The 21,953-nt window shown below is 49.5% G+C and overlaps 1 protein-coding gene across 18 annotated transcripts in view; it reads left to right on the top strand.

The window, feature by feature from the left end:
- Window positions 1–341: 341 nt before the first annotated feature.
- KCNMA1 (potassium calcium-activated channel subfamily M alpha 1) overlaps window positions 342–21,953 on the top strand; it is an 804,436-nt gene continuing 782,824 nt past the window's right edge. For 5 of the 18 annotated variants that reach the window (XM_066349729.1, XM_066349715.1, XM_066349713.1 and 2 more), the window contains exon 1: window positions 346–1,535. In XM_066349729.1, coding sequence (XP_066205826.1) covers window positions 1,158–1,535 — 378 coding nt within the window. In that variant the 5' untranslated portion in view covers window positions 346–1,157. Of the gene's footprint in view, window positions 1,536–21,953 lie in introns of all 18 variants that reach the window. The other 13 variants (XM_066349714.1, XM_066349727.1, XM_066349710.1 and 10 more) reach the window with 5 other exon arrangements.

Raw genomic sequence — 21,953 nt, 5'->3', positions numbered from 1 at the left:
CCCAAGGATTTTGAGGCCTGTGGCTACTTTTCTTCTCTCCAATGGGGTCTCCTTTGGGAAAAACGGCCTGCCATGGGGGGCCCAGCCATCCTCTACGAGACCCCGAGGGAGCTCTGTTGGGGCCTCAGCACTTCGGAGAGAGTTGCAAGGTCCTGCGCCTGGGCTTAGAGCGCTCTACCTCCCGCACTGGCGGGTCAGGGGTTCGTGCAAGGCCACGGCCGAGGGGTCAGCCTTCCCGCTGCTCAGCCCCTAGTCTAAGCGAGCCAGCGCTACGAGCCTCCTTTCCTCCCGCCTCGGGTGGCCTGAGCCCGCGCCCGCTCCAGTTGTTGCAGCAGCTGCTGCTGGCGGCCGCGGGGAGCGCGGGGCGCGCGCCGAAGAGGCTCGAGCAGCGAGGACGGGGACGAGGAGAAGCCGGAGGAGGCAAGGAAGAATAACGAGCGGAGGCCGAGGAGGCTCAGCTGCGTGGCGACGCGCTCAGGAAGCATGGGCTAGCGGCTGTGGCGCCTGGACGCGGTGAACCTGCCGCGGCCCAGTGCGCACAGGGCGTGGAGCGGGAGCCGAGCGCAGCCGGGGGAGGAGGGCTGGCGCGGGTGCGTCCGGACGGAGGGGGCTGATTATACATTATTAACGAGTTGCTGCCTAATTAGCCAAAAGAGGCTCGTCAGCGGCGCGAGGTGCGCGCGGGGAGGGGGTCCTGGGCGCAGCGCACACGCGTGTTGCACGGCGGGCGGCGCCGCGCGGAGGACACCCGGGCCCGCGCACGGAGCCCGGGTGGGCCCGGGGGAGGAGCAGACCCCTGGCGCGGGCGGCCCGCGGCGCCCCCTCACTCTCGGGGCTCTGGGCCAGCGCGGCTCGGGGCTAGCGGGGCGCAGGCGAGAGCTGCCCCCGCGCTCCATCCTCCTCCCCCCCAAGCGGGCGGGCCGCGGCCGGGGGAAGGGCGGGCGGCGCTGCTGGCTGTATATATCTCGGCGCACCCCATCAGGTCGCGCACAGCGCCCCGATCCCAGGCGCCTCCCCGCCCCCCTCTCCACGCTCCGCGGCGGCGGCGGCGGCGGCAGCAGCAGTAGCAGCAATATGGCTGTTGATGGGTGTTCGGGGTGGCGCTGGCGGCGGGAGGAGCTCCCCCGAGCCCCTGCGCCGGCTGCCCGTTGCTAGCTATGGCAAATGGTGGTGGCGGCGGCGGCAGCAGCGGCGGCGGCGGCGGCGGCGGCGGCGGCAGCAGCAGTCTTAGAATGAGTAGCAATATCCACGCGAACCATCTCAGCCTAGACGCGTCCTCCTCCTCCTCCTCTTCCTCCTCCTCTTCTTCATCCTCCTCCTCTTCCTCTTCGTCCTCGGTCCACGAGCCCAAGATGGATGCGCTCATCATCCCGGTGACCATGGAAGTGCCGTGCGACAGCCGGGGCCAACGCATGTGGTGGGCTTTCCTGGCCTCCTCTATGGTGACTTTCTTCGGGGGCCTCTTCATCATCCTGCTCTGGCGGACGCTCAAGTACCTGTGGACCGTTTGCTGCCACTGCGGGGGCAAGACGAAGGTAAGGCGCGCCCTGAGCGCCCGCCGCCTGCGCCAGCCCCGCCGCTTCTCGGCGTCCCCAGCAGCCCACTCCTTGCCCCTCGCAGCACCGAGCCTCCCTTCATCCCTGCCAGCCTTCCCCTTGCCGCGTTCCCCTCCCTCCGCTCTCCTTGCGCCCTCGGATTGGGGCAGTGGGCAGCACGCCGGAGGTGAGGAGTTGCCCCCAACCAGTGCGCTCCGGGACGCGGACGCCCAATCCCGTTCCCTTGTTTATTGTAGGGTTGTTTACGGTTGCGGCCCGAGGGAGAGGGGACGCGCGTCGCCTGGGTGTTGTGGTGCGGGGTAGGGAGAGTCAACCCCTCTGGCAACGAGGAGGCTGGGGACCTCTGGGTGCGTCTTCCGCACGGCTCACCTTGCAGTGGGCGAAGGGGAGCAGAACAGCCCACACTTTAGAAACCTGTTGGGGAGATGAGTTCGTGGAGTCAGAAGAAAGGGAAAACCCTTTAGGCAAGGACGAAACCTTTTGGACTAAGGAATCCCTGGGAAGGAACATGGCCAGAGGAAGTGGGGGGACTTGGGGGCGAGAGAAAGTTGGGAGATGCACCCCAGTTTGGGAAGTAACCCAGGGAGATGGCCACTTTAGGAGTATGGCGGAGGTCACACAGCTTATGTTACCTCCCTCTCCATCCCTGAGATATTCTCGTGGAACATATACCCCCACCCGAAGTTCCGGGACATCTGTATTCTCTCCCCCACGCCACCCTCTTTAGGTCCCTGGAAATGCCACCAGCAGCTTGGAGCTGGAGCAGGAGGTCCGTCCGCCTGAGAGCCGGCTGAGGCCGCGGTTTCACGCAGAGCCTCCTCTCCGACGCTTTTGGGGTGGTTGGATGTTGGGTTAGCTATTCCTGGCGCACAGACGCCCACCAGCAGGGAAGCTCACTACACTTTATGTGTGGTTGCTAGGCTGACTGCCTGCCTGGTCTGGCGCTACAGAGGTCCCCTTTATCCCTCCTCCTCCTTTGGCTGAAGGTGAAGGGAACATAGAAAAATGCAGATTATAAGAGAAAGAATTGGAAAAAAGACTACCCCGAGCTACCTTCTGTTTGAATAGTTCCCATCCTAGGGGACTTCCTCATGCCAACATTTTCAGAGGGTAGGGAGATCAAGGGGGACAGGGGAACAGTGCAGGCAGAGGTAGATCTCCCTGGAATGTTCACACTTTTTCTGGGAAAGTTAATCCGAGGACCCCTCAAACTTCCACAGGGTACAGCAACTTGTCGCGGGCTCCTCCTTAGTTGCTACAGGAGGAAGTAGGGAAGCCTGGAACCATGGGTGACACACGGGGTGCAGGGAACCTCGTTCTCCTGATCATTAATTATACATCCTGTTGGGTGCTGGAGCTCAACTGTGTTTTGTGGCGGCAGGTCTTTTGGAAAGAACTGGTGTGTAGGAAATACGGTAGAAAAAGAAAAGCCATCACTCTTCCTCTCCTTCCATTTCTCCAGAAGCCTCCAGATGTTGGGCCAGCCTGCTTTCTTTGGAGATACCTTCCCAGCCATAGAGGTTTCTCCTTACTTGTCAAGGTGGAAAGCCTTCCCATTCCAGAGAAGCTATCACCTTAGGCAAGAATCCTAATCAGGAGACCCTGAGACATTGCCCCTAGCCTTGCCCTCCTGGTAACAACGTAACAACCTACAACTGCTTCCTCAGAGAGCCTTCTTATGCTTACATTTCTTCTCCTCCACCTCTCTCTGAGTCTTCAGCCTTGAAGTTTATTTTCTCTTGCTGAGATTCAGTGTCTGCCCTAAGGGGAAAAGTAGCTCATGGCTGTGCACAGCTAAAATGTTCCCTAGACTGAGTGATTCTGGTGAACTTTTTAACAGCCTCCTTATCCATAAGGAACTAGGTAATCTGATTGTAATGAACACTTTTTTTTCCCAATGAATCTAAGGAAGTTCTGTTGTTTTTGTGATCCTGGGGTTTTAGAGTCTCTGAAGTCCTTTGACTTTAGGAGGTCTGTCAGGGCCACTGGAGTGCCTGTGAGAAAAGGCTAATCATACTAATCATATCGTTCACCTAAATCATATCATCCACCTAAAGAATCTCTTTTCTGAATGATAACCAAACATAACTTCCGTCAGCCTTCTCAAGAAAATAGGTTTTTGGCAGTGATCATTATAAAAATAAAATAATTCCTGTATATTAGCCTATGTTTTGTAGTTCCAAGACCTGTTGAGTTAACATAACTGTAAGTTTCTCCAAAAATATCAGAGATGCTTGCAGCTGGTTGGGAAGATACGAGGTGATATAGAACTAGTTCAGGCTGCTTTTGATACCAGTAGAGTTCATTTTAAACTGTGCCCAGAAACTCTTAATACCCGCTTGGTTTGCTAGTGAAACCCAGTGTAGCCGGCTCATTATACACAATGATAATGCTTTAGGTATTATAAGCTGTCCTCTCTACCCCTGATGTCTGTGGCACTCATGGTTTTTGCCCTTCATTCTCTTTGCTTTTAAAGTATTTGGTAGTTGTTGAGATGCTGAACAGAAGAATGCATTTGGCTTGAACTTGGAATAATTATTTTGCTGCTGGATTTCCAAGCAAACCTAGGCTGCTTTTCTAAAGAATTCTACGGGCCCTCAGATGTGTTCACCCCTACCTTCATTCAGTCCGAGATGGTTTGACCAGGAGCTGGAGCCCAGTGGAAGAAGGCTGGTCTTTGCAAAGAAATTCCACGCAGGTAAACTTCAGCACAGGAGCTGTGGAATCATAAGCATTTGGCCTCTGGGACTACCTTCCATTCTGATCAGAGGAATCTGGGACTGTGGGTGCATCATAAGTACTTTTGACCTCTGAATCCCAAATGGTGAATGACTCTATTGTTTTGAAAAGAATTGTATGTGGGTTTTCTTTTTAGGAAATAAAGAAGAAAATGAATGACATTTCCCCTTGTGGGGAACTTGAACACAGTCATTTCAGTACCATGTGCTTTGTTTTGTACTTTGTCACATTGTTTTTTTCTCTGTTGAGTCTCATCAGAGCTCTTTCTTTCCTGGGCTGTGACATTTTGAGGTCCAATTCAGTAGCAGACTGCAGTGAACAGGGAGCTTCTCCGGCAGCCTGAATGAGGCCGTGACCTTGAAGAAGTTGTTTAACCTCTCTGGTCTCTCTTGTCTTGTTTTCTAAAATGTGGAGATTGAATTCTGTGTGTTCTCCTGTCCCTCTCTGCCCTCTGATTGAGTGTCAGGAAGTGGAAGGAGTGAGGGGCTCTGGGCAAAGTTTCTAGCCCAGAGAGTGTTTTGCTACACTTGATCTTACCAGAAGGCCAAGCAGTGATCAGAGTGTGTTTGCAGTGGTGCAGTGATTCCTGTAGGCACTCAGCCTTGGAGTGCTGCTGTGTGTTTCTTTCCATCTCTTGCTCCTAGTCCAGCACTGTCTTCTTTCAGTCTGGGGAAGCTGAGGCTGATTTCCTGGGGGGCTGTGGTTTACTGAGGGGCCTGCACGTGGTGGGCACAGACTCACTCCTGGTCTCAGTGACAGCTCTGCTCCCTGTAGAATTTTGGGCTTGATTGAGGCTGGTCTGCATGTAGTGAATTCTTGAGGTATTGTCTCCTTGGCTGTGTCTGAAAATAACAGCATGTTTCTCTGTCAGGCTCGTGACTAATATAAATATCAGATCCCATTAGAGCTTGGTAATTACCCAGGGTCTGGCCTGATGCCTCCACGCAGGGCCAGAACTTCAGGGCCTCTGAATTCTTGATGCCACCTTGGCCCTGGTGCCTTATCTCATCCTGGGGATCAGCTGCATTGGACGACCTTCACGTATTCCTCTGGCTGAGCTCACTCAGGCATTGGAGAAGTTCTCAGGTCCCCCTTGGGCTGACCTGCCCTTATCCAGACAGCTTTTGCTTCTCATGCCTGGCTCCCTTTGTGGGAAATACACAGTTGGGTGGAGACTCTGCCATCAGACCTAGTGCAAATTGTGGGCGTCATATTCATTAGCAGGGCATCTTTGGCAACTTTGTCAGGCCTTGATTGTTTTCTCCTGTAGAAAGAGCATAATGATGCTTACTTTGTAGGACTCGTGTAGGAGTGGCAGCAATGGGTGTGCAGCATCCAGCGAATGCCCGGCCTGAATGAAACTGGGAGCTACGGTAGCTCTGCAAAGTGGTTTCTTTTCTCTTGATTCCTTAACGTTTAGCCCCCTTAGGACACAGACCACAGCAAATAGAACTTTTGAGCCCAAAGGAAGCTCAAGTCCCTGAAGTCTGCTGTCTGAGAACCAGGTAGAGTCAGACTAAGATTTGGGCTCCTGGCTTATGGCTGTTGCAAGTCTGGGAGACTGGGGAGAGGCAGCCGCGGAAGGCTCTGTGGATGAGGGCCTGGCGGGATAGCTAGTGCTTTACGGGGAAGGCACTGGAAGGGCACTGTCATGGTGGGGTTCCAGGAGCTGTAGACATACCAGAAGTAAAGGGTTTATTTGGCAGGGGTAGCTGTCCACTATCTCTTGAGAAGGAACAAACTCCATCCTGTTAACTCTAGTCTAGAGCTCATAGACATTTCCCCCAATAATGTAACCGTTTCTTAAGCAGAATGCTCTCTACTTAGACCAGTTTTAGTGTTTCCCAAAGTGTGTTCTAAGGAGCACTTGCCCCTGGAGTTACCTTGTGAAACACACTGAGGGTTATGGCATAACTCTGTGCCCCCGTGGAGAGTCCCAGGCCTAGGGAAACCTTGCAGGACAGAGGTGGAGAGCCCCAGGCCTAGGGAAACCTTGCAGGACAGAGGTGGAGAGTCCCAGGCCTAGGGGAATCTTGCAGGACAGAGGTGGAGAGCCCCAGGCCTAGGGGAATCTTGCAGGACAGAGATTGGTTAAACTGCTCTTGACTGTCCTCACTAGAGCAGCCTTGCCCGCTGGGCAGCACCCACGAGCCGGGGTGGCCTTGGGCAAGGACTTGACTGCTTTGTGCCTCGGTTTCCTCATCTGCTAAGTGGGGAATGTAACGGAGCACGACCCTATGGGACAGGTGCTCTCAATAACCCGACTTCATAGCACTTCCTAGGAGGACACAGTGACTGTAAGCCATGGCTGGCCCGGCTTCCAGGTGCCCAGGGACCATGCCCAAACATGCATGAGGAGGGAAGGAAGAGCTGCCCTAGCATTTGCTTGGGGGAGAAGGATTCCAAGGTCAAGGCCAGGTTTGTCTCTTCCTTGCCTTACCACCGCCTCCTTCCCTGAATGGGACATTCCCCGGGTGCCTGGAAGGCACTAAATGCTTGCTGTGCTGCGTTCTCCCTGTTTCTCCACCCCCTCACCTGGGCAGGAGAAGTCTAGTATGGGAGCAGTCAGGTTGGCATTGGATTGCAGTGCCAGGACCTCCTTCCCAAAGTGGGGAGCAGGGTGTCCCAGCTCACAGCAGCACCAACCATGCTAACTTCTGAATCACAGCTGCCAACTAGCCTTCCTGGGACTGCAGAGATGGGGAGCCCCTGGAGGGCTGCCTCCATGGTTACCGTGAAAAATACTGTGTTTGTGTCGTGATGCCACAGCTCCTGGGCCCAGCTCAGAACACTGGTCTAGTGATGTCATGCCTGTGGGTCGAGCAGGAGCAAGCCTCTCGCAGGAGCCCTGAAACCCACAGCCCTCTGTGCACAGTAGGGAGCACGTGTGTTTCCTTTGTTGAAATGCCTTATGAGTGGTGGAATCCGGGCCCGGGGTACATGTAGGAGGAATCAGGGGCCCCACCCTCAGAGGCAGGGCTGTCCTCATATTTGGATAGGAGGCTCAAGGCATATTCTATTGGGGTATCAGATCTCTGCCTCCAAGAGCTGGATAAGAGCATCTACTCCGTCTGCTCCTGGGGTTTCTCTTGCCTTAATGTACACATGAATCACCCGAGGAGCTATTAAAATACAGATTCTGATTCAGCAAGTCCACAGTGGGTCCTGAGGTTCTGCATTTCTGACAAGACAAGACGCCCATGCTGTATGGACCACTGCATGAGTGGCCAGAACATGGTCCTCCTGCACCTCCAGGCAGGCCCTCCCTGAAGACAGGCCTACTTCTAAATATGGAAATTCCCCATTCCTCAGCAGTGGGAAGGGATGAGAAGAGGAAGGTTCGCTGTGCCAGGACAGCCAGGTCAAGAAACCTCTGCCCAGGGCCCTCTGGTCCGCTGCAGGCAGCCTGGGCGCTTACTGCTAAAGCCTATTGTTTGGGCGCCTGCTCTGAGAAACCCACAGGCGCTGTTGGTTTGGGGTTTGGTTGCGGCGGCCAGAAGGGCGTTCTACAGATGTACAGGGTGTGGTTTGTGTGTCACCCATCAACATGTGGCTGTCCTTTGTGCCAGCTGGTCATGCTGCAAGGGGTGAGGCTTTCTGAAGTTCAGGATGGCAAGCCAGCCAAACCACCTTCTTGCAAATTAAAGGCCAGCGCAGCACTGTGGTGATGCTCCAGGAAGCCAGCTGCCAGCCACTCCCACTGGAGGGTTTGAAGTCAGTGCGCAGTGACACTGTCAGCCCGCTTTGCCATAGGGACTTGGGTGGGCCTTCCCAGACAAGGTTCACTGTGAAGGGACAGGGCTGAAGACCTGCTGTGCAGCCCGCTCGGGGCACCTCAGGAGTTCAGGCCGATGAAATTGAAACCAGCTCCTCTCCCCACAGCAGTTTCTCACAACTCATACTGTTAGGGGCTTTTCCCTTGACATGTGCTTTTTATGTTGTTCCACTGTCGAAGGGGAGGACAATCGAATTAACTTGACCCATGAACATCTCTAACAGCCCACTTGAGCAAGGGCTTAATATAACGCCCAGTGCATAGTAGGTTCTCAAATCTTATACTTATTATGGTTGTTTTTGCTTTTCTTGCATAGTAAGTGCAGATTATGTACCGAGTTAGATGCTAGGGGAAATGTAAGACTCAGTTCTGACTTTTAGTTGACAGGATAGAAGGGAGAAAAGCAGTTACCTTCTCATGGGGTATGCACACGCCTGGTCTCAGAGTTTCCTACAAACCTGTTGATTACAGGAAGTGAGTCGTGTAAATGCAAGGACATATGTGTGTTGGGAGGGCCCTTTGCATAGCTGGAGGCCGGGTGGGAAGATGATAGGTGCAAGAACATTTTGCTGGGGTTTTTTTTTAGGGGGGGGATACTTTTTTTAGAAGCTATGGCGAAAATCTGGGTGAATGGGATGGGTTGATTTGGTGACAAAATGTTGTTTGAGTCATTCCTGGATGTTGATTATTCATGCTGCCGGTCTCCCTTGACCAGTGGATAACAAGGATTTAGATCACTCTGAGCAGTTGTTTATGAGGTGCATGAGTCAGGCAGGGGACAGAAGGGCAGTTTCCAAAGAATGGCCATTTGAAGCTGAAATTTGCTTTGTTTTTATTAGGTGATTGTCTTTGGGACATTATGTCTAATTGCCGATTTGGAAACGTAATTGGCACTCGAGATCCAGAATGGGTATCCTTAACATTATCAAGCCAAGCGTCCAAATACTCTTCCTATAAGATCTCATTACCTGTATGACTAATGCTTCTTTCTATGGCCCCAAGTGAAGCTATTCAGATATCTCAGTTGCTTTGTATTCTTTATGCTGTTTCATTGTCCCCGCCTCCCCAAGGTTTTCTCAGGGACCCAGTTCTGGTCACTCTGGGTATTTCAAGGCAATTAGCAGGAGTACCTGTGTTCCTTCTTTCTTTCCTTCCTTCTACTCTCCATCGTTTTATTTATTTCCCTTCTTCCCTAGTGATTCCTGCCAAGTCCAGAAGCAAAGGGACTGAAGTTTGGAGGTTAGGGGGCCATAAGTAGGGGCTTGATCTTGCAAGTTTGGAAGAACATGAAATTGCCAAGTCATAGTGGTGGAAGGGGGCCTTGCAGCGCGGGTCCTGCTTCTGCCCCAGTGCCAGGGCTGGGAGCCCTCTGCTCATTGTTAAGGGAGGTAAGGGTGTCCATGATCTCTTGAGGCCACCATTCCATTGGGGAACCCACCACCCCTTAGAATGAATGGAAGGATCTTTCTCCTTGCATTAACCCTCTTTGATTTGGTTCATTCTGGGACACACAGAACATGTCTTGATGGATGATAAGTTTCAAATTCTAAATCCAGCCCAGAAAGGCCCAGAGCTGGGAAATACTCGGTGTCAGCAATGTTGTGCCCATTCTTTAAAGTTTAGAAACATGGTCCATTCTGGCTGTTGATTCTTGTAGTTTGCCTGCTGACATTTGTCTGGTCTCGTTGGAGGCCATGGGTGGAGGATTTGGCTGTTCCGGGGCCATCAGATCGCCTCCTCATTACTGGCACGTGCCCTTTGTTTCCTGAGTTTCTCTCCCTTCACAGTTCAGTGCTGGGCTTGTGCGAGAGCAGATGTAGTTTGGGGACTGTGCCAAGAATCCAGATGTAGAGTGTGGATCCTTTGTTAAGGAGCCTGAGTTGGGATGTGCTCTCTATGTGTTGGCTTTTCTTAATGAGTGTGACCAGACAATGACCTTGAGCCTCTTCCACGTTATTTAAATACAGGTACCGCCTAGAATTGAAGATTATTCCTGCCTAGCTGTTCATCTCATCCCTTCTCTTGGACTTCTAGGTGCTATGGCTGCCAGTTCCCCTGTTGTGCTGAACAGAAAGGAACCAGAAAGAGAAAGATAACGAGAGGAGAACTCGAGGGAGGGCAGGGTCGAGGGAGATGTTCACTCAAAGCACATTGGCATTTCTCTTTGGGAAGCTAGAGGTTGGATGAATGTATCAATATAATTGGGTGGATTCTGTTTTTAGTCCCTTCACCTTTGTCTTACTAAATAAATCGTGACAAGTGACCTCACCCCCAAGGAGTGATGTGTTATATAAAGACCAGTGGAAAGAATGATTTCACTTGTGGAAAGTTTTAGTTTTCTAGTGAGACCTTTTATCTAATTAATTGTTTGCGTGGAGCCTGTGGCCGTGTAGCCCAGACACTAGAGTTGTAAGGCTTCCTGGGATCTTCGCTTTGGGCTTGTCACATGGGAGCAGTATTTTGCTCCTCTTTGCGAGCAGTTGCTTCTTGAACTTGTGGGTTTAGAAGGTGGACCCTTTGTGGCTCTGGAAGGTGAAAAAGTGAACGTCCAGTAATAGTCGCATAGAGAACTCAGAGATAAGGACTCTAAGGCTTGAGGAAAGATGTGGAAGAAGAGAGGGTTTATCCAAGTGCTGGGCATTTTCAGGACCAGTTTTAGATGGTAATAGCCTTAGGCGTTGTTTTTCTTCTCTGTGCACCTGGGAGCACCTTCCTCACAATGCATACAGGAATTGTGTTAGTTGTGCATGAATATGACCGTCTCTCCAGTGGCTTGTGGCAGCCGCAGTGATCAGGTGAAAAGATTCTTGAAGGGTATAGGGATGGCGTCTCTGGCTGAGCCCACAGAGAAGTCACTGGTTTGCCTCAGACTTAAAAAAAGAATCCTTTTTTTAAGTTCGTGTGCAACCCTATTTTCCCTATAAGATTTCTTTTTCAACTTCAATGTTTTAGACTTTTGTCCTTAATCCTAAATGCAGAGTATATTCTTTGTAGAAAATGTAGGCAGTGTGGAGAAGCACTTAAAAAATAAAAAAGGACATATCATATCCACTAGTATGGCTACTGTATCGAAACTCAGAAACTAACAAGTGTTGGTGAGGATGTGAAGGTTTGGACACATTGTACACTGTCAATGGGAATGTAATATGATGCAGCCACTATGGAAAAACAGCATGGTGGTTCCTCAAAAAAATTAAAAATAGAATTACAACCCACCAGTTCCACTCTGGGCACAGATCCAAAAGAAGATATTTGTACACCTATGTTCACAGCAACATTATTTATAATAGCCCAAAGATGGAAGCAACCCAAGTGTCCATTGATAGATGTGGTATATACATGCAATGGGATATTATTCAGGATGAAAAGGAAGTATTGACACATGCTACAGTGTGGATGAACCTTGAAAACATGAAGCTAAGTGAACATAGCCAAACACAAAGGGACAAATGCTGTATGATTCTACTTATCTAAGGTATCACGTTTATACAGACAGAAAGTAGTTTGCTGATTGCCAGGGGCTGGGGGAATGGGGCCTGTTGTTTAATGGATATAGAATACCATTTTAGCAAAATGAAAAAGTTCTGTTTAATAATGCAAATATGCTTAATACTACTGAACTGTACACTTAAAAATAGTTAAGATGATAAATTTTATTATGTCTATTTTATCACAATTTAAAAACAAAAGGGAAAAAAATTTCCTTCAGATCTTACCTCCTAGGTATGACCTTGGATATCCTTGGGCACATATTCTTCCCAGACACATTTTTTTACCTGGTTCTCACCTTTTCAGTGGCTGGCTAATAGTCTTCCTCTGAGGATTGGTAGATGGCGGTCCTGGGAGAAGTACCCAGGTTGGCCTTGTCTAATGTTGATGGTAGCCACGCTGGGGGTAGAAGAACAGACAGAACAACCTTCTTTCTGCCTGTAGACTGTGGTTTAATAGTGTTGATTCTTAGAGTGAAGGGCAAGGACTGCTGGGTTTTTTGCTTTGATGTCTGAGCAGCTCTGGTGCCTTCAGCTGGTCATTGTCCCTGAGCCCCAGTTTTGCATATGTAATGTACTCTTCAGTGATTTCAATTCACAGCCATTTCTTAAATTAGATTTCAAAGCTATCATTTTTACCTGATAAAGAACTCAAGAGTAAATGATTATAAGCCATGGGCTCAGAGAGCAATTCTGGTTCCTCTAGAAATCACAAGAGTGAAATTTGATGGACATGTCCCTAAAACTTCAATATCGACTTTGATGAGTGGCATATTTAAGAATTACAGTATGGGACACAGACCCCATTGGAAATACCATCAAACTTGTCATTAAAAAAAGTCTCTAATAGGTTTTTGTGACTATGCTATTATTTTTAAGGATATAGCCACACCACTTTTGAGGTTTAAATTTTAATTTTTGGTATGGAGGAAAAGTTGCAAATATCTTCGGTTATAGATTATGAAGAGTGTGCTAAGATAGGCTAGCTTTGTTGAGTTTGGGCATAAAAAGAAACATCTGATTAAAGAGAAGGTCATGCAAATCAATTTACTTTGATGCTTTTGCTTACCTGCCCCAGAAGCAACCCAGAACAAGACTGTCCATCTCAGCCTGTTCCATGGGGCATTCCAGCGGCCCCAGGGAGGGCCGAGGTGACCGCAGCTTCTGTGGCCAAGGAGAGGTTGTCTGAAGGGTTATCTCCACATTCTAAATAACTTATGAACCCACACCCCACCCTCCCGCCTCCACCCCCAGTCATAAGCCAGTACATCAGAACTTACTGAGTAGTCTCCTAGGTTACATGACATCAGTTAGATGATGCTACCAGGACCATGTATTATATTTTAACTTGTCACAAATATGTTCTATTCACACTTCCTGTATCCACAGAGTACCAGGTAGCTTTTGGGTGTTATTGAGTGAACTGGTGATTGTGTAGGACCTGAGGAAGCCCAGACAAAAATACATCCTTAGCTTTTTTTTTCTCTTAGTTTAACTCTTCGGGGGTGGGAGGGGGTAGGGCAGACAACGTACAAGTATTTCTTATAAAATCAAGTAAAAATTTAGAAAGTAGTTAATGCATCTGAAGTGCTGAGCAGTTGATGTATGGCCATGAACAAGATATGACAAGAGAGTTTTAAAAATCTGGGAACCCTTTCATTTTCCAGTGACAGGCAGTGCAAGCGTGCTATTTTTAATTGGTCCCTTCTTTAAATCAGGAGCTGAAATGTTATCGTGCAAATCTTCCTGAGTTGCATGGAAACTAATAAAATCACAAAGGCTTCTATTTGTACGCTATGAACACAGACTGTAATGAAACTGAAACAGCTCTCTCCAGGGATGATGCTATTTAAATGGTAGGCAGGGCTTGGAAATGGTTTTAACGGTGAACAGAGAAACTAGCAAGTGAGGTGGTCCTGCTCCCTGTCCCTGGCTCATCAGCGCCTGCTCACTCCACCCCTCTGCACTTCCTGACCTCAGAGAGAATTAATTACTTAACTGAAAACAAAGAACTCTCATTTCTGTCTGTCACCTGCTTTTGGAAACAGCAGTTGATTCTCAGACATTCTCTCTCAGCCTTTTTCTCTTCTTCATCAGACATTGCATTGGTCTCTACACTTAATGGTATTTGGTTTTAGTAAGTCTTTCTATGTGGACTGGAGTTTTTTCTTTGGAAAAAATATTAGTAAGTTTTTCTAGTAGTTGCTATGCATCAAGCATTGTGTTAAGCTCCGTATGATTATTATATTATTTAAATCTCAAAAACCATCCTATAGAGCGAACACTTTTACAATCCTCATTTTACAGATTAGAAGACTGAAGCATAGATAATAAAACTATTTTATTCTTATTATTTTTTGTATAGCAAGCTGAATGCTTACTGTGTGTCTGGTAGCTTCTGAGCTCTTTGTATATATTATTTTATTTAATCCTCAAAACAGCCCAGTGAAGTAGGCGACATTCTCATCTTCACTTTACAAATTAGGAAACTGAGGCATGGAGAGGCTGAGTAACTTGCTCAGGGTCACACACTGGTGAGTGACAGACCCAGGTATAAATCCAGGCAGGCAGTAGAGCCTGTGTGTCGAACACCTGCACTGTGTGCCTAGATTATACCTCCTGTAGTGGTGGGTCAGCTCCGCTCAGCTCAGCCCTGCACGGAGCGAGAAAGGCTGTGGGACATGAGGGGACTGAAAAGAGGAGTGAGTGTCGAAACTCAGGCATTGTCCCCACATGAGATGTGAGATCCCTTAGACAAGTTCAGAGAATTCTGTACTATCAGGATAGAAACAAACCTTTCAGGTTATCTAGTCCTCTGAATCTCTCCTTGCTGGTAAGTGGGATGATTACCTTTTCTCTCCCTGAGAGGCAGGGGTGCTGTGTGCAGTTGTGCGCGTTGCTCGCTGTGTGAGTCCAGGGCTGCTGTGAGATGCACATCAGATAGTCCATAATCGTACTGTGTGAACTATGCACCATACCCCTGTGCTGGGGAGTATGTGAAGACATAGGATAAACATCGGGGCATTTTTCTGGGTGTCTCTTTCTTGATAAAACACTATTTTAAATATTAACACATACACGGATGGTATTAGGAGTAGGATGCAGAACTCAAGCGTATTTTTAAAAATTAGAGAGAAGTGTGTGTGTGTGTGTGCACACAAATATTAATACCAGGGAGCCTCGAGGCCGGGAAAGGTTGACACCCACCAGCCAGGTCTTCTCATCAAGCCGTGCTCCTCACCATCCCGATGTGGAGTGATGCCTTAGTAATCCCACATGCTATTCCTCATCTCTCAGACTCTGAAACTGTGTTATCAGAAGCATGGGAATTCTATGAAAAGCAAGTGAATATATTAGAATTCCCCGATCTGTTATAAATAAAGAGCATTTCAGGAGTCGGTGGGGCAGAGAATTTAATCTGCACATCCAGAAGAGGGTTGCATGGTAACTCATTCAGTGGTTATGAATCTTCCCTCGCCTTAGAGAGATCGATTCCTTGTCCTTCTCTACCTCCACGGCCTGGAAATACATTATTGTATCACAATATGGATTTTTTTTCTAGACCATTGGGCATTGTGGCCTTGTGCCTGCCAAACCCCATGCATGAAATATTTGGAGGCAGGAGATGAATCGGTCAGTCCACAGATCCTTATTAGTGTGGCTGTCCTCCTCCCGGGGCTCCAGGGTTTGTGGAAGACACCGTTCTGTCTCTGGCAACGTCAGCTGCCACGCTGGGTACCAGTCACACTGCAGTCAGGAACAATGCACCTGGAATTGTGTAGTGCACAGCCCACACGCCCACTTGTGTGGCTTTCCTAGGCATCTAGCTGGGTTGGGATGATACATTCGCATGAGACATTAAAGACACAGTGTGAGGCCCATAGTTCTTTATGGCCAAACAAGTAAGAGAAACATCGATACCTTGAGATTCAGAAAAGTTGGAAAACACAGAGAATTGGTCAGAGGCTGTGGCCAGACAGAGCCTGCTGGGGAAATGGGGTTGTCAAGGGGGACCCAGCCTGCCCATTGCTAGGCCCAGCTCCTAGGTCAAGATGTGTGTATGACTTCTGACCCCTGTGCAGCTTCTGACCTGAGATGGGAGGCCCTCCCACCCCCACACTCGTTCGTGGTGTGAGAAAAAGAAGGGAGAATGTTTGGGTGCCAGCTGAGTGTGTCTGTAAGGTCCATGGAGGTGAACAGCAGGACCCCTGGAGATTTAGGGGAGTCTTCTTCTTGGCTAGTTGTGCTATTTTTAGCTTTCTCCATGGGCCCTGCTGTCCCCAGGTGTTTGTGAGCAGAGCATCATCCTGTGTCTACACGGAAAACGGCAGTTGGAGCTCGGGCCAGAGTGGTCTCACTACCAGGCCTGGTGGCCAAGCCGGGTCCCTGAGGCTGGCAGGCTTCTTCTCGGGTGGTTGTGTAACCGGCCTTTCTGACGGTCATGGTGCCTGCTGGTTCTGGGCGAGGAGTCTGAGCCAGAGTAAACATCCACAACCACTGCTCCTTCCCAAGCCTTGGTGCGCTGGCTGGCTGTGGTCCCCGTGACGAGATGGCACTGTCAGGAGCTGCTTTTACTCTGGAGCTGTGTGATCATCACTGCAGGGTGCTCAGGCCTGAGCGACAAGTCTTTTCCACCCACCTGAGTCAGGTCTTGCTCTCTCCTGATACTCCCCACTCTGTCCTCTCCATTCCGCATGAGCACCATCTGTCTGATGCTCCTTGTGGACAGGGCTGGCACTTTTCCTTCTTCGATCTCATTTGCCTCCAGGTGGCCCTGGAGACTTAGGAGTAGTAGGGAATCAATAACAGTGTGGTTGCTAGTGTTCAGAGAAGGCTCTAAGGCAGGGGTCCCCAAACTACGGCCCGCGGGCCACATGCGGCCCCCTGAGGCCATTTATCCGGCCCCCGCCGCACTTCTGGAAGGGGCACCTCTTTCATTGGTGGTCAGTGAGAGGAGCATAGTTCCCATTGAAATATTGGTCAGTTTGTTGATTTAAATTTACTTGCTCTTTATTTTAAATATTGTATTTGTTCCCGTTTTGTTTTTTTACTTTAAAATAAGATATGTGCAGTGTGCATAGGAATTTGTTCATAGTTTTTTTTATAGTCTGGCCCTCCAATGGTCTGAGAGACAGTGAACTGGCCCCCTGTGTAAAAAGTTTGGGGATCCCTGCTCTAAGGGAACTACAATACCTGCGATTCATCTTTGGGGTGGTCTCCCCTTTGAGTCCGGGCTAGTTTAGTGACTTGCTCATAACCATTAGAGTGGAGAGGGAAGGGGTTGTGATTTCTGGGACTAGGTCAGAGGAACCCTTGCAGCTTCCCTCTTAGTCTCTCGGAACATTGGCTTTTGAGAAGTCAGGGCACCATATATAAGAAATCTGACCACCTTGAGATGTCCAGGCCACATGGAGAGACTCTGGAGGATGAGATGCCACATGGAGTGAGAGACTGCTCCATGTGGTCATTCAGGGACCCCGTCTCCTTACACTTGTAGACCTGCCACCTCTTACCTGAGGGCCTCTGCTCTCTCCTTTGCATCCAGCTGACACATTGGGAATGAGAAGTAGGGATCACGAGGTGTGTTTTTGTGGGAGTATTCCTGGAAGTCATTCCCATTGCTTCTGCCCACAGAGTCCATTGACCAGAACTTAGTAATGTGGTACCATAACTGCAAGGGACCCTGGGAAATGTAGTCGTGCACCCAGGAGGAGTAGCACATGGATTTGGAGAACATCCAGACTGCAGCAAGGGCTCCTGAGTGCTACGCCAGGGGGAAATTAGGGTGGGGGCTTCTGCTGTTTACAGCTGGCTCTGCTGTCACTAATAATTACTGAGGCCCCATAATAACACTGGACACTTCTGAGGACTGTGAGGTGTCACATGCTGTGTGAAACACTCTATGCTTTATCTCATTTAATTCTCTTAAACAGCGTACGTTGTAGGTATTGTTACTGTTATCCCTATTTTATAGGTGGGTCGAAACTGAGGACTGAGGCTTGCGGTGGTTATGGCACTTGTCCAAAGGGCATCGGTTAGTAAGTGGCACAGCTCCACCCAAACCCAGGATTTTCTGGCTGCAAGTGTTAACTCGTTGCCACTTCCTATGTTGCTCTAGGCTTCCTTCACTTCTTCCCTTTCTGGTCCCTGCCTTCAGCTTGACTCTACTTTTTTCCCTTTTTTTGTAACAGAAACAGAGAGAGACAGAGAGAGGGACAGATAGGGTGAGACAGACAGGAAAGGAGAGAGATGAGAAGCATTAATTCTTTGTTGCAGCACCTCAGTTGTTCATTGATTGCTTTCTCATATGTGCCTTGATCAGGGGGCTATAGCAGAGTGAGTGACCCCTTGCTCAAGCCAGTGAACATCGGGTCATGTCTATGATCCTACACTCAAGCCAGCACCCCCATGCTCAAGCTGGTGAGCCTGCGCTCAAATCGGATGAGCCTGCGCTCAAGCTGGCGACCTTGGGGGTTTCGAATCTGGGTCCTCCATGTCCTAGTCCGATGCTCTATCCACTGTACCACTGCCTGGTCAGGCTTGACCCTGCTTCTTAACCACCTTTAGGAACAAAGGGACCAAAGAGCTTAATTGCCTCTACTCTCCACATTCCAAAGAGAGAGAGGCATCTTGACTGTGGCCAGAAAGCATGGTACTTTATTCTCTATGGTAGTTACAAGGGGTGGTGAAGTGACAGGGTCCTGCGTCCTCAGGATGAAAGCACGGGCTGCCCCTGAGCTCTCTCTTGCTCTGAATATTACCTCAAATGGCTCTTTGCCTAGAACATTAAGAGCTTAGGGAGAGGAATGGCAGAGGCTGGTTCCCAGCTTCTCGTCTTCTGCCCCGTATGAAGTGCTTTCACCCTTGGAAATGTCACTTTAGCTCATCCTACACAGTTCAGGTATCATGTTTTAGAAGAGCAAGTTTAGGAGTTCTCTGTTCAGATGAGAGGGATCGAACGTGAGTAATTACATGAGTAATGCTGTTGCTTTTCTAAAACCCAGTGGACCAAAACCTAAGTGTCAAAATGAGCATCATTGCCCCTGGCTGGTTCAGTGTAGTCAGTAAGAGCATGGCTTCTGAAGTCAGATTACTTGGGCTCAAATCATAGTTCTGCAACTTGAGGACTTTTAGAGATTTGCCAAGTTGCTTAACCTCTTTGTGCCTCAGTTTACTCACCTGGAAAGTGGAACTAATAATAGAAACCACCTCATGGAGTTGTTGGGAGGATAATATGTGCTGTTGCTTAGAGTGGCATGTGATACATAAAGAGTGCTGTATACATGTTTGTTGCTATTGTTACTTCCCTTTGGTCACCTTCGGGAGATTGACTCTTTTACAGGGGTCCCCAGACTTTTTACACAAGGGGCCAGTTCACTGTCCCTCAGACGGTTGGAGGGCCGCCACATACAGTGCTCCTCTCACTGACCACCAATGAAAGAGGTGCCCCTTCTGGAAGTGCGGCGGGGGACCGGATAAATGGCCTCAGGGGGCCACATGCGGCCCACGGGCCGTAGTTTGGGGATGCCTGCTTTATAACATGGGCCACTATTCTTTCCAATGTGGACAGCCACCTCCAAGGCGGTCACTGCCTTCCAGAACTCTACTCCGTAGTCCTTACTTCCAGAGAGATGGCTGGGGTGCCTGTCCCCTGCTGGAATGCAGCGGTCCTGAGGTCGAGGGCTGCACCTGGTCCACGTTCGCATCTGTAGTGCTGAGCCGGTGAGGTCCTCTACAGATTCCTGAAATATCGTCCCTACATTGAAGGTTTCAAGAGGACAGGGACCTTTTTGTGTTTATTTCTGTCAACTTTCAAGTGTCCAGCATCACAAACTGCTTTTCAAATAAATGGCAGGATTGAGAAAAACAAATGGTTTCATTCATCCTTACTTGGAAAGTGCGGGTCACTCCTTGGGAACTGGCTCTGATAGCATTGGTGCATTCTCTTGAATGTTGCAGGAGTGACATCTCTCAGCATTTGCAATTTAGTTTAATTTTAGGAAACTTCCCAAGGTAGTTTCCAGGCAAGTGTAATGAATAAGAGAGGAAGCCAAAGAGGGTTAAATTATTTTTCTGGCCTGACCTGTGGTGGCACAGTGGATAAAGCATCGACCTGGAAATGCTGAGGTCGCCGGTTCGAAACCCTGGGCTTGCCTGGTCAAGGCACATATGGGAGTTGATGCTTCCAGCTCCTCCCCACCTTCTCTCTCTCTCTCTCTCCCTCTCTTTCTCTCTCTCTTCTCTAAAAATGAATAAAGAAAAAAAAAATTATTTTTCTGGTTCCCCAAGTGGGTAATTATAGTGTATTGAATCTGAATGTTGGGTGGCGTGTAAGTGATCTTTGTAGGTGATTTCCAAAGAAAGTTCCAGAAATGCTTTGAGTTTTGGCAGGCTTGGGGTAGACGTGTAATTCCCCTCCCCCTGCCTACCACAGAGGGGTGGCACACATTTGAATGCTGGCTTTGGTCTCTTAAATGCAAGTTTGTGAACTTTACAGCCTAGCTCCGAGTTGGGCAAAGGCAGACTCAAATTCCAGCGTTGGGCAGCACTAGCTCAGTGGCTCTGGGTAATTCACTTAACTTTACCAAGTTCACATTCTTCACGAGTGAAATGTAAATACTGAAAATACCTGCCACGTGGGGCTTTTATACGGGTGAATGAGGTGGTCTTTGTGAGCGCTCAGAACCTCGTAGTTGCCCCACAGATGGCACCTGTGATGGTGAGGTTGTTATCTTAGACCCCTCTCCTCCATCAGCAGCCAAGGCGAGGACGCCCCTGAGATGAGGAGGCAGTGTGGTAGCCAGGGGCACCAAGATGGGTCCACGCTGAGGTGGTGACTTTTCCTTGGGACACTGAGTATGGAGGCAGGGCTTAGGGTTAAAGAAAAGTGTCAGAAGTGCCCCCTCTCCTGTACCTCCATGTCACCCCCTTGCCCCTGTAGGAAGGAAGAGGATGGGAGAAAACAGAGGGAAGGGGGGTGAGGAAGAATGTTGGAGTACCAGCAACCTCACTTTAAAACCATTCATTCTGAACGGCTTCCGTTCGTTGTTCACCTGAGAAATGAGGATTGGATGAGGTGCTTCTGAGGGTCTCTCGCGACTCCAACAAGCCTATGTTTTTGGACGAACTTTGATTTTGCTCTCGAATGTTCTGCTTTGCACCACCCACTTTCCACGTGCTAGGCAGATAGAGCTGACAGCAGAAGAGGGGGAAAGTGATGGAGAGCCCGGGAAGTGCTTCTCCAGAAGGCTGAGGGTCTGTAAAGAGGCTTTGGAGTCTGGTGGGCCCGTCTGCCCTCTGCCCTGGGCAGCCTTCCTGTCCTGGGAATGCCTGCAGGGGCTGCTGAGTGGGGAAGGACCAGAGGACCTTTTGGGCTGTAAGCGCTAGAAGAGGGGCCTTCTCGAACCTCAGCCTCCCCACCTAGGGGGCTTATTTTTTATTTGAAGTTTCCCCTGTTTAGGATTATATACTGTTTAGATTACAGATGCCTCCCAGGTGCCTGTTTTAAGGTTTACATAACCTCTTGTGTTTGTCCTCAGACTTTTTTTTTCTATGGGGGATTATGTGTTCTGAGACAATGACAACACCTTCTGTTCACTGAACTCTTCTCTTCTTCCAGGAAGACTTCTGGGTTGTCTTTCTTTCCTACCTTTTTTTTTTAAAATTAAGTGATAGCAGGGGAGGCAGAGAGACAGACTCCCTCATGCTCCCAGACCAGGATCCACCCATCAAACCCCCTGTGGGGGATGCTCTGCCCATCTAAGGTGTTACTCCTTTGCTCGGCCACTGAGCTATTTTTAGTGCCTGAGGTGGAGGCCAGGGAGCCATCCTCAGTGCCAGGGGCCAACTCGTGCAAATCAATTGAGCCATGTCTGCTGGAAGGGGAGAGAGAAAGAGAAAGAGAAAGAGAGAGAGAGAAAGAAGGGGAAAGGGGAGGGGTGGAGAAGCAGATGGTCACTTCTCTTGTGTGCCCTGACTGGGAATTGAACCTGGGACATCTGCATGCTGGGCTGATGCTCTACCACTGAGCCAACTGACCAGGGCTTCCACCTCCTCTTAAATCTCAAGTTTATTCTGCCACATTTACTCTGTTAAAGATATATTTTGCTCATTGGCAACTTGTTGCACACCATGCCAGGTGCTAGAGGATCTCAGAGTCATCAGTCATGGTGGTGCTTCCTTGTGGGAGCCCACGGTTGGTGGGGGCTAGGTGAGGGACAGATGTGGGTGCTCCTCCCTCTGCTTGTGTGGTGAGGTGGGAGGAGTGTGGGACTTGGGGCAACAGGATCTGGGCTCAGCTCTTGCCCCCTGCCATGATGGGATGTGTGGTCTTGGGCAAGTTGTCTGTCCTCCCCAAGCCTCAGCTTCCCTTGCCTGCAGGACGCAGATCATAGA

The sequence above is a fragment of the Saccopteryx leptura genome, chromosome 9, assembly GCF_036850995.1.
Source record: "Saccopteryx leptura isolate mSacLep1 chromosome 9, mSacLep1_pri_phased_curated, whole genome shotgun sequence".
NCBI classification, from domain to species: Eukaryota; Metazoa; Chordata; class Mammalia; order Chiroptera; family Emballonuridae; genus Saccopteryx; species Saccopteryx leptura.
The sequence above is the reverse complement of the archived record's forward strand: the minus strand, read 5'-3'. Positions and strand labels throughout refer to the sequence as shown.